Raw genomic sequence first — 12,108 nt, 5'->3', positions numbered from 1 at the left:
CGAGGGGGACCCAGGGTCAGCTGCACCCAGGCTGTGCGCAGAGCAGTGGCATGGACAAAATGCACACTGGGACGGCTCTTCCTGGTGCTGGGCTCACCACCCACCCGCCACGTCTGTCCCAAGGCCAAGCTGTGTTTCTCTGGGTTGCGGACAGACCTGCTTACAAACAAGATGCAGTGTGGGAGGAAGGAGAGGGGGAAAATGTGTTACGTTGATCTGCAACAGGGCAGAGGCAAACTCAGTTCTGATTGGCTATAAAGAACTGGAGTCACCTCTTAAACAAGTCAGAAAGGAGTGGACAAAGAAGCTCCTTTGCTGGCTGTGTCAGCGGCGGGACACCACGCGGCTCTCGGTGCCACAGCGTGCCCTTCCTGAGGGGATGTGGGGAGAATGGCCACACGGGACAGGCCATCGTAGCTATTCCAACTGTGGGACAGCTGTCCTGGCCCAGCTCTGTGCAGCATCGGTGTGCGTGTGCGGTGGCCGGCCGGAAGTCCTGCTCTCGCCCTTGGAGCTGCACTCCGTGCCTTCTGCCACCCTGGGCCTCTGTGCTGACCTCGTCGACAACCCTTGGCACAACCACGACTGGGCCAGCCTTGCTCTCACACAGCGCCCAGTGAGCCCTCATCCTCACCACTCCGAGCCTACCGTGGGCCTGTGCCATGGAACAGGCACAGCACTCAGGGCCTGAGTGACAGCAGGTTCTGCAGGAAATGAGGACAAGTGAGACTGATGGCCCATGGTGGCGTTGTCAGGACACTGGCATGGGCTGCCTGCTCCAACAGATGATGCTGCACGTCCCGCAGCCCGGCCACCCGGCACAGGAGCGGCCTTGCAGGAGCAGGAGAGGAGAAGGTGGACCTCAGCTCCGGGTCCAGAAACCCTGCTGCAGCCTCCTGTGGGCCAACACCACCCTTCCGGCCTCTGCCTGCCACAGGACACACGTGTGGCCCTGGGACCATCACGGAAGCTGCTGCTGGGCGCGAAGGGCCTGCTTCTCAGGGCCAGGTTCATCATGTGGTCTTGCTGCCTGCCTCTTTTATATCATTGCTGACTTACTAGTAAGCACAAAAGTCCGATGTTAAACGTTAAGCCACTTGAGCAGAAATAAATATTTCAAATTTGTCCTGTTAAGATAATTTGGCCTTGCTGGGCATGGTGGTGCACGCCTGTAATCCCAGCACTAGGGAGGCTGAGGCAGGAGGATCACTGTGAGTTTGAGACCAGCCTGGGCTACACAGTGAGTTCCAGGTCAGTCTCAACTACATGGTGAGACCCTGTGTCAAAAAACCAAAAATAAATAATTTGGCCAAGAAGCCAAGGAAATCATGAAATTACACTTTATGGTAGTACTCTGCTGATTATGTGTCTATTAATATACAATTTTTTTTTCTTTTTTTGTTTTTGCTTTGAGACAGGGATCTCACTATGCTGCCCAGGCTGGTTTCAAATTCCTGCACAAGTGATTCCCTGCCTCAGCCTCCTGAAGCTGGGACTACAGGTGTGTGGTTGTGCCTGGCTAATTTTAAAAATGTCAGTGTTGGGGCGTAGTTCGGGGCTAGAATGTGGGCTCAGCACTTTGCCTAGCCCTGGGACCTGGGCTCACTTGTTTCTCCTGAGCACTTCCTGCTTTCACTTTCTTTGGGGTCCGCTGCGCCGGAGAGCTGCAACCTGGCCTGGCACTCGCGGCAGCTGCGACCTTGCCAGTGTCTGTGGCCTCTCATCTTTCCCACAGCAAGGCCGTCCTCACCTAGGGGCAGATACACAGGGCTCCCAGACCTCGTGGCCAGTGGGTCAGATGTGTGTGGAACAGTGGGCAGGGCCACCCAGGCACCATCCTCCAACAGAGTGGGGACAGGCCATCTGGGAGCAGAGTTCCGTGGACGGGGAGGGCAGCGTCAGTCAGCTCTGACAGCGCTGTTCGCAGCAACGCAGTAGTGCAGGAAGGCTGGGCACAGGCAGCTATACCGTGAGCGTTCACCAGTGGGTTCTCTGGGCTCCGGGAGTTGGGCAGCGTCCCCCGGGGGAGACATCGATGGGCTGTGGTGGCCTCACACCCAACAGTGGACCCTGCAGGCCTCTCTGGGCCCGTGTCCCCACCATGCGGCAGCAAGGTCCTCGCCCCAGCACCACCCACGCAGGACCACACAGGCCAGCCCTGCACCCAAGTGATGTCAGGCAGCAGCCACTGCGGGAGCCCAGCACCCATGCAGTGGGCAGTGAAGGACAGCTGGGCTGAGCCGCTGGCAGATCAGGTCGCAAGGCTCTGGCAGCAGCTGCGGGACTGGGTGTGGGGACAGGTCACATTTGAAAAAATGTAGGAAGGGAAGCCGTTGGCCCAGAAGACGTGCGCTGCTTTATGTGAGCAAGGCTGCACAGGGCCCCTGTAAGGCGTCAGCAGCACCATCTGTGAAGGCCAGGCCCAGGGCCCGGAGGGCCTCCCACCTCTCCTGCACTGCAGGGCTCCATCTGAATCTCCCTTCTGCTCCTGGGGACTGAGGTGAGGGTGTTCCGGGGAAGACCGATGCTGCAAGCCCCCCGCCACCAGCCTGTGCCATCCAAGGGGAGGCGGAGTCGGAGGCAAACTCGCCTGATGACCCCAAGATGAGCACGAAGTTTCCGTCCCTAAAGCCTGCTCAGGGCCATGGCTTTCCTGACAGGCAGGGAGCTGGACACTGCAAGGCCCAGGACGGCCGAGGGCTGGCAGCCTCACAGGACAGGTAGATCTCCAGCGACACCTGCCATCGCCTGCTCGGCACGAGGCCCACACTGCCTGGCGTGTGCTCCCACGAGACCCAGGCCAGAAGCAAAAGGCAACGCCGGGACTGTAGAGTCCAGGGATTCCCAAGTGCGTGCACAGACACAAACACACACACACAATCCCCACCCCAGGCACAGGTTCCACAGCCTGACTCAGCCAACTCCAGATCAAGAATACGTGGACCAAAATAATTCCGTCTCTGCTGAGCACACACAGACCTTTATTAATTCCCTAAACAGCACAGTACAGCTATGTACATGGCACTGAGACTGGGTCAGGGTTTAGGAGTAGCCTGGAGACAGTCTCCGAGGCCCTGGGACACTAGGGGGCGCCCATGCACCAAACAGCCTAGGGCCTGTGACACTACGGTGTCAGAATTCTATTTCTGGGCTCATTTCTCCTGAAGAAACAGCTGGTGAAGTGCAGGCATTAAGAAGGAAAAATCCCACAGCACATTCCCACACTACGATGGGTCAGGTACTTTGTTTCTTGTTACACGTGCGGTTAAAATCTGTACCCTGAAGTGGCCCGTGGCAGATCGCAGCTCTGGGAAAACAGAAGTCAGCTGTGGCGAAGGTGATACCGCCGCCGGCCACGGCACAGCCCGTGTGGTGTCACCACCTGAGCCTCAGCTGGATCAGAACCGAGGGCCCATGTACTTGGAGCGGGCCCCTGAAACCCGCAGGCTGACACTTGGAGAGCGGCAGGGCTCCACTTCACCCCAGCCCCGTCCAGCAGGGAAAGCGGTCGCTGGCCAGGCCCACCTCAAGGTGGCTGCCTGCTTCTGGGCCCTGCTGGACGGCTCTGGGGAACACAGCTCCTGCTGGGAGACAACACCCTGCTTGGCCCAAAAGGACGGAGCCCCACACGTGTCACTGTGGCTGCAACATGGCCTTTGATGTCCCCTGCAGCTCACAACTGGCACTCGTGCTCTGCACTGTGGCCGCCCTGATTCAGGCAGCCGATGGCTGCTCCCGGGCCTCCATCAGCTGGGAACAGGGCCCTGCAGCCCCCACAGGAGCCCCTCAGGGTGCTCTGTCCCGGGACCTCGTGAACAGTGACAGTGACGGAAGCGTAGTGTTTAAAGACCATGGACTTCTCAGGTAGTGTTTTAAAGGGTCCCTCTTTGAATAATTATTCAGAGCACAGGCTTTAACTTAGACTCTGTCATCAATGTAATGTGAAATCTTTTTTTAAAAACCCGGAGTGTTTGATAAGCATTCAGTGCCACTTCTTGCCGTCACTTGGAACCTGTTAAAGTGGAAATGGCTCAGAAAGCAAACTTGACACCTTGGTGGGTACGGAGCGCTGCGTTCAGGTCGGGTCACCTCTGCTGAAGGAGAGCCGCGTCGCCCCCTAAAGGCAAAGTGCTTGTTAGGCGTCGCCTCTGTACCTTGGGTTTACTTTTACAGTTGCACTCGTTCACCTACCAGTGTGTAGAAAATCCTACATTTGGGATGCTTTTTTCTATAATAAAATATTATCATTTGTGAAAATTATTAAAGATCATGGAATAGCAATGGACTATTAAACCCGACTCCTGACTACTTTTCAGACCAGAACTTGAGGATAGCCTTCTTCCCTGCTATTTTCCCACACATTTACTTCTGCGCTTATGACTTTAAAATTGACATAGTTGTAAAGAGAAATGCTAAATCCATTTCCAAACAACATGGAATTTACAGCCAAACATTACCAGGCATGGTAGCACAAGACTGCAATTGCAGCACTCTGGGAGGCTGGGGCAGGAGAATCCCAAATTCAAGCCCAGTCTGGGCAACTTAGTGACTTTAATGAGACTCTATCTCAAAAAAAAAAAAAATTACTAACAAGGGCTAGAGACATGGCTCAATACAAAGGCCCTGGGTTTAGTCCCCAGTACTATAAAAACTATACATTCCTGCATCCTAAATGACCACCTCAAGACAAAAAAATTTTTTTGTTTTTTTCTTGGGGGGTGGGTACCAGGGATCAAACTCAGGACCTTGCACTTGCAGGTGATGGCACCACTGAGCTAAATCCCCAGCCCTCAAGACAAAATTTTAACTTGCAGCAGAAAGCACAGCAGGCAGGGGCTTATTTTCACCCTACCTCAGCCATCAAGGGTTTGAATGGCCAGTGACCGACAATGCGCCTGCCGCCCTGGCGAGGGTCGGGGCCTCTGGGCCCATCCCGCTCAGTCTGCCCTGACAGAGGGTGGCGGGGTCCTCTCGTCCTCGGGCCCACCTCAGTGATACGTTCGTGCCAGAAGCAGCCCTGGCTGGGGTCTGCCCGTGGGAGGCGGGGACAGTGGAGTCCTGAAGATCGGGTCCTGAACAGGACCACAGGGCAACAGGAGAGGCCCTGGGGGACACAGGTGAAGGCATTTGCAGCCCGTCCGGCACAGGCTCGGAGCCCAGAGCAGATGCGGGTGCCTCCCTCGTTCCCCAGCAGCCTCCTGCCACATCCTCACCCCCTGGCAGTGGCCTGAGTACTACAGACAGAGGCCTGTGGGTTGCTCTCCTGGACAGGCAGACCCGGTGGCCTTGTTACCTTCCTTCCTGTCCCTTTCCTCTTCCTGCACCTCCCTTCCTTCTCTACTCGTCGGTGCGGATCTGGTTAAAGACGGAGGCAGGTCAGCGCTGGTTAGCACAGCGAACCCCAGGGATCTTGGCTCACAGGTGACACCGTGACACACGCTTGTGCACACACACCAGCCCCAGCCCCCAGAGCTCCAACTGTGCGCACGGGGCCTGGGCAGGCCGGGCTCTGGAGATCTGGGAACCACTGCCTCAGCAGCCTGGGCAACACCAGTGACTTCTTCCAGCTGCCTGGAGCCCACAGCAAGCTGACTATGGGGACAGATGGACAGACAGATGGAGGGACAGGGAACAGTGAGCGAGAAGCAGAGCTCAGCAGGGCCAGGAGCCGCAGGGAGGCGAGGCAGCACCTGAGCAGAGGCAGCGGCACCGGCCAGGCCCGGGCAGCCACTGCGTTACCTCACCCTCAGCCCAGCATGGCTGCGGAAGCTGGGGGCACAGAGGGCGGTGCCAGGGCTGAGCACGGCCCAGCGAAGGAGGGAACTTTCCCTGAGGGCACTGCGGGGCTGGGGCACAGCTCAGGTGGCACTGAGGCTCCAGTCCCATCCCAGTGCTTCGAGAAAGTCCATCCACCTGTGCATGGAAGGTCCCTCCCTCGCAGGCTGGGCACAAGCATGGTGACATCCAGCAGCCCAGGCCAAGGCGTCCCGACACCACACACTGCTGCTCACACTGGGTCTCTACCAGGCACACGGTGTCCAGGGGCCGTAGGGACCCAGTCACAGGCGCGTCCTTAGCTCACGGTGCTGTCGGAGTGCTGGATGACCCACTCGATGGCAGCCCAGCCCTGCAGTGACACAGGAAAGGACAGCGAGGCCCTGACCCCCGGAAACCTGACCTGCCGAAAGCCAGCCCCTCACCAAGACAGGCCCGCGGTGGAAGCCAGCGCCAGACCCACGCCAGGCTGCTGAGCAGAGGTGATGAGGCCAGGACGCCGCCATCCCCAGCACCTCCCAGCACATGCGCCCTGACAGCGGCAAGGGTGATGCCGGCCACAGAGCCGGGAGGGCAGGGCCACTGCAGCCCCTCGGGAGGCAGAGTATGGACAGCCACGGGCTCCGAGGGCTCCACCCTGGCTTCTTCTAAGGCCTTGGGGGTGTCGGCCTCAGGCTCCCCTCGGCTCTGCCCGGAGCTGAGCTGACCGCCGGGGAGGAAGGAGGAGGGGACCCAGTCTCCTCGAGGTCACAGCCACCCACCAAGAGCGAGCTGCTCCCAGGCCTGGCTGTGGGGGTGGGCAGGCTGGCAGCAGTGCCCACCGTGGAGGGGGCACCGTGGGGGGCACGGTGAGGGAGGGGCCCCGAAGGCGGAGCGACCCAACGCCCAGGCCCAGGCCCAGGGCAGCAGCCTTCCCCCTTCTGCACCTCTGCAGCCCTTCCTGACAGTGCTGCTGTCGCTGTGGGGCTGGGAACACTGCAGCCTGAGGGGCCGCGCACTGGGGGAGGGGCACAGGGACTGAGCTCGCCATAAAGCACTGGGTGCAGCCGCAGCACACCTTCCTGGCGTTGGATGAGATGGTGCTGGCCATGAGGCTCTCCAGGTAGCGGCCGAGGCCTGTGCCCTCCACAGAGATGACGGCCTCCTGTGTGAGCACCGTCCTGTGAGAGGACAGAAGTCAGGGCCGGCCGCCCATGAAGGCAGCCCTGGGCCCCTCCCACGCCACCCAGGCCAGGACTCACTTCTCGGGGTGTTCTGGGTGCGGGGCGTACACCAGCCTCTCGTTCACTGACACCAGGTTCCGCAGTGTGATCTTCAGAGAAAGAAACGGGGCTTCAGGTTCCGCACCTCCTGCCCGGCTCCCTGAGGCCCTGCCTGGACATCTGCACCCCACATCAGCTCTCAGCAGGGCATGGAGACCGAGTCGGGCAGTGGGGCCATGGGGCACCCTGGGGACCCAGCAGGGCCCAGCCGTCCGTGTGACACGCATCCAGCCACCAGTGCACGAGACTGTTGTCCTGGCTGGATTCCTATACTCTCCTACACATTTACCACACTAGGATAAAAGAACAGAATACTGGGAAATGGGCTCAGTCCTCCCACTAAGAACAGTCACGCACAGCGAGGGCAGGTAGAGATGAACTAAGAGGCCCGGCTGCCGCTTACATTGGTAGAGCAAAGCTCCATTTTCTTCTCCAAGGGGTCCACCACAGAGCGCTCTTTGATATACGTTAGGGTCCTACTGGTTCCCAAAATCTAAAATCAAAGCAGGCACAGTAACATGTTCAAGGTTCAGTTTCCCATTCACTGATCCAACAAATGGTACATCTGGAGACACAGACAGTCTCTGGGTGGCTTCTGTCCCAGTAGGTGAGAGACGCAGGAAGTGAATTCGGAGTTGACTGTGTGACACAGTTAATGCTTGGACCAAAACCAAAATGGGCTCAGGGCAAGGGCCCCAGTGCTAGGCAGACACCGGGCGAGCTCTGGGCAGCATCGGGCTGCAGGGACACAGTTCCAGGACACCCCTCACCAGCAGCTTGGGGAAGAGGCTATTATGGGGGCCTGTATCCCCCAAATGCTTGTGTGGACACCTCCACCCCCAGTACCTCCGAATGTGACTGATTTGGACACCAGCCTTAACAGCGGCCACTGAGGAGAGACACCACCCGGGACGCATGTCCTCCAAGGGGTCACCAGGAGGTGCAGGGGAGGGTGTCCTAGAGCCGCAGAGGCCCAAGAAGGCCACAGCCAAACAGGAACAGGAACCAGCCCTACACAGAGCACCTGGCCCCTGGGGTCTTGTCAGCAGGAAGATGGACAGAGGCTGGGTCAGCAAGAGGGGCAGGAGCCAGCACTGCAGAGCCAGAAGGCAGACGACCACGGGGAGGGACGGGCACGACGGTGGGGGACGCTGCCTCACCGTGGTGACCAGGCCAGGCAGCCCCCACTCGGTGCTCAGCAGACGCAGGCTGTGCAGCCGCCCCCGGCAGTCCACGGCGCGCTCCAGGACGTCTACACCCACCACGCTGGGGTTCATGGGATTTGGGTATTTCCTCATAGCAGCCTTGATCACCGTGTCCCACGGGTGGCTGTGGAAAAGCAAGTGCAGGAAGTGTGGAGTCCAGGAGGCGCCCCTCTGCCCTCCCCTCCTCTGGGCCCTGCCCATCCCCAGAGGCGAAGGCCTGTGTTGCTCCACGGGACAGGAGCCCGGACAAGCGGCGGTGAACCGGGCGGACCTGACTTTCCGCAGGGCTCGTGGTCCCTGCTGAGCATGGGGACAGAACAGCACAGTCACCTTGCCACCAGGCACAGAGCAGGCCTCCACCCCAGCCACCTGCACAGCCGAGAGCACCTGCTTGACATCCCAAGGCTCTCAGCGCCTCAGGGGAGAAAGGACCAGGGAGGTTCATGTGTTTAGGATGCAGCAGCTCCGTGAGGGCCGGGACCCCACTGCAGGTGGGGAGCACCTGTACTTGGTTCTCATTTCTAAACGTGCACAACTTAAACGGCCACATTTTTAGATTATAAAAACATATTCAAGGTTTAGAAAAACACACACGAAAACATTTAGAGGCCTTAAGTCCACTTCCCACTTAACTCTGTCAGCAGCCAGGCAGGCACGTAGCACTCACATCCACACCAACACCACCCTGACTCCTTGGCACTGAGGATGGCCCGGCCGCGAGCAGGGCCGCACAGGTCGCTAGCTCCCGGTGCCCACCTGCCTGTGCTACCCAGGCTGCCGCATCCCTGGCCATCCATGCGGCCCCCAGGCTTCCTGCAGGACGCCCCTCCTGCAGCACAGCCCTGGGCGAGGGTTCAGCACCTCCCCGCTCACCTCCTGCCACTGCAGAGCCCAAGCCGGGACAGCCTGTGCTCAGTGCGCCCGAGACCTAAGGCTGAGACCCACTGTGGGAGTCGGGCCACCACAGTGGGTTCACCTGTGACCCTCAGGCCACCCAGGGTACCAGCAAGTCCCCTGGAGTCCTACCCTTGAGTGCTCTGCATAAGACCTCTACCCAGAAGCCTGTGAGCCCCACTGCGCACAACGCGTCTTCTCTCCACCGCTCCCAGACGATGGTGAACAGCAGGTGTAGATGAGCCTGGACCCAAGGCCTGGACACACACACAGTACACAAGTGCACACAAAGTACACACACGCACTACAAAAAGTACCTGAGATCACACTCAATAATGGGCTTATTGTCCACTTTTTATAACAGATAGACACTTACTTACATCATGAAGCCATTTTCAAAAACATGACTCCAAATAGCTATAGCAGGTAATCCTGTGGATGTTTAACCAGGTCCTTACAATAACTTACCCAACTGTCACCGGTTACAGACGTTGGTACCAGGAGTGGGGTTGGTATTATGAGTACCGAACCACAACGTCTAGAAGCCTTTGAACTGGCTCATGGGAGGAGTTCTGAAAGGTTTGAAGAACCTTTCAAAGGTTCAGTGGTTATAGAAGCCCAAGAGTGCTGAGTTTGACAAGTGACACTGGTCAGAGCTGAGAAGACGAGCATGCTAACCACTCCATTTGGAGTCAGGATTTACCCCCAAAACCAAAGCGATGCACTGCAAAACACTGAGCACACGAGCCAGTCATGGTGGCGCACGACTGTAATCCCAGCACTCTGGAGGCTGAGGCAGGAGGATCGCTGTGAGTTCGAGACCAGCCTGGGCTACAAAGTGAGTTCCAGGTCAGTCTCAACTACATAGTGAGACCCTGTCTCAAAAAACCAAAAACCAAAAAACAAACAAACAAAAAAAACAAAAAACACTGAGCACAGCAGTGGGTCAGGGAATCTGATGTCTACTGATCCAGACATCATCTGTTTGTTAAAAAGTGCCACTCTTCTCACTCTGCCTTTGGGAAATACAGTTTTTATTGTTTTTCAAATGTTATGTTAATGTCACAGGTTTATTACTACTAATGTCAGTGGACAAGTACTTAAAATTTTTGTTTCAACTGTGGCTGAGCACAGAGGTGCACAACTGTAATCCCAGCTACCTGGGAGGCTGAGGAAGAAGGATCAGAAGTTCAAGGACAGTCTGGGCAATTTTGCAAGACCCTTCTCAAAATAAATTTTTAAAGGGCTGGAGACATGGCTCAGTGGTACACTGCTTGTCTGGCATGCATGAGGACGTGGGCTCAATCCCCAGCACACACACAAATTAAAGTGTGTCTTAGTTACCACAATACCTGACACCTACAACGTAAAGGAGGTTTATTTTGGCTCACAGTTTCAGAAGTTTCAGTCCATGGTCAGCTGGCTCACACAAAGAAACAGTATGGTGGACAAGGCCTGGGCAGAGAAGAGCCATGCATCTCACGTGGCCAGGGAGAGAGGAAGAGGAGGAAAGGAGACCCCTTCCAGGTCGCTCCGTGGTGACCACCAGTCCTACCTCCTCCCAGCACACCGAGCCCCCCCGGTGGTTGGTCCACTGACAGGGACAGTACCCACGCTCCAGTCACCTTTCACAAATCCCACCTCTGAGTGTGAGAGGTTTTGGGGACCGAGATCCAAACCCCAGCTGACTGTGATGTGTAACACAGCAGGTGCTAACAGAATCCACACAGACAAACCTGTTCGGTCCCACATTCTCCAAGAGAGGAAAGTGATCCCGAACGGCCTGAGACCTGCTGGCCCACAAGGGCCATGGTTGAGTGGACAAAAACACAACAGGGCTGGCCACTGCTGAGTGCTGTGTCAGGGGATGCTTCATGTCCCACGGGTGACAAGGACAGCTGTGGCATGTGCACACGGTGGGATGCCTACGCTTGTACTGAGACCTAACCACCCCAGTATGCACGGATCTCACAGCATGCTGCTGAGAAGAGGGAAAGGGCCCAGTGGGTGTCCAGGGTGGCGCCACTGATGTGTGCACCAGGGGATCCACACAGATGCAGGCAGCAGCTGCTGGCACCCAGATCTTGGAGAGGACGTCGGCAAATTCATCATCCTGGCTGCCTCCAGGAAGAAGGGGGCTGCGGGGAGGGGAGGGCACAGCAGGCACCCAGCTCTGCCCCAAGGTTCCGGTCCTCTGTGCTCCTGCCCAGAAGCTGCCTCCTGCCACCTCCCGGGGCCCAGGGATGTACCCCGAGTGCCCAGGGCAGATGACTGGAGGGGGGCACACGGTGCTGCAGATGAGCATAAAGGTCTCTGGGGTCAAGGAAATGTCCTAAACCTGGGCTATGGCCACAGCTGCACAATTATCTAAAAACGTGAACCCCAAAACTTATTCTACGTGCACTCTGTCCCTAGAGTTGAGGATTGGCCTAGGGCCTCCACACGGAAGCTACACCCCATTCATTCACACACTCATTCATAGCCAGGGTCTCCTAATTAAGTTGCCCGGGTTTGGGTGCTCCTGCCTCAGCCTCCCAGAAAGCTGAGATTATAGGCCTGTGCTCGGATGAGATGGAGGCTTTGAAACGGTGATTCACCCGACAGGAGCTGAGGACCAGTAAGGGTGGACCTCAATAAAACTAAAAATAACCGGGTCAGCGGCGGCAAGAGGGTCCCGGGGCTTCCTGCACACCCGCAGGCCCTGGGGTTTGAGCGCTGGCTGATGCCTTTATAACCATTCCAAATTTTTTAAAGCCAAAGTACGACAACTCCACTTCACGCAGGTTTTTCGCCAGGACGAAAGAATCTGAAAATCCGAGCTCCTCAAAAGGCCCTGCGGGAATCCGGGCCCGCATTCGGGGCGCAGGTCCCAGGTTCCAGGTCCCACGCGGGCACTTCGCGCACGCGGCCCAGAAAGCACCCGGCCGGTTCCCGCTTGGGATACCCATGCGCGAGCACGCGCCCGGAACCGC

At 57.7% G+C, this 12,108-nt stretch overlaps 1 protein-coding gene across 5 annotated transcripts; it reads right to left on the bottom strand.

Moving 5' to 3' along the window:
- Positions 1 to 2,480: 2,480 nt before the first annotated feature.
- On the bottom strand, positions 2,481 to 9,912 carry Prelid3a (PRELI domain containing 3A). 5 transcript variants are annotated; one of them, XR_783264.3, is made up of 6 exons: positions 8,198 to 9,908; positions 7,441 to 7,530; positions 7,017 to 7,087; positions 6,833 to 6,935; positions 6,012 to 6,127; positions 2,481 to 4,117 (listed from the first exon to the last, which is right to left on the bottom strand). XR_783264.3 is itself a non-coding variant. In XM_010639013.3 (5 exons), the coding sequence occupies exons 1-5, from the start codon at positions 8,441 to 8,443 to the stop codon at positions 6,074 to 6,076; spliced, it is 564 nt and encodes a 187-aa protein (XP_010637315.1). In that variant the 5' UTR covers positions 8,444 to 9,908; the 3' UTR covers positions 5,360 to 6,073. The 5 variants fall into 5 exon arrangements, 3 of the variants coding, with proteins under 3 accessions (XP_010637315.1, XP_019065296.1, XP_010637310.1); XR_004514787.1 differs by lacking the exon at positions 6,833 to 6,935 and having other exon boundaries at positions 8,198 to 9,912; XM_010639013.3 differs by lacking the exon at positions 2,481 to 4,117 and having other exon boundaries at positions 5,360 to 6,127.
- Between the last annotated feature and the right edge of the window lie 2,196 nt (positions 9,913 to 12,108).

Source organism: Fukomys damarensis, unplaced genomic scaffold (assembly GCF_012274545.1).
Source record: "Fukomys damarensis isolate Sample0158 unplaced genomic scaffold, DMR_v1.0_HiC HiC_scaffold_30, whole genome shotgun sequence".
In the NCBI taxonomy this organism is placed as follows: Eukaryota; Metazoa; Chordata; class Mammalia; order Rodentia; family Bathyergidae; genus Fukomys; species Fukomys damarensis.
The sequence above is the reverse complement of the archived record's forward strand: the minus strand, read 5'-3'. Positions and strand labels throughout refer to the sequence as shown.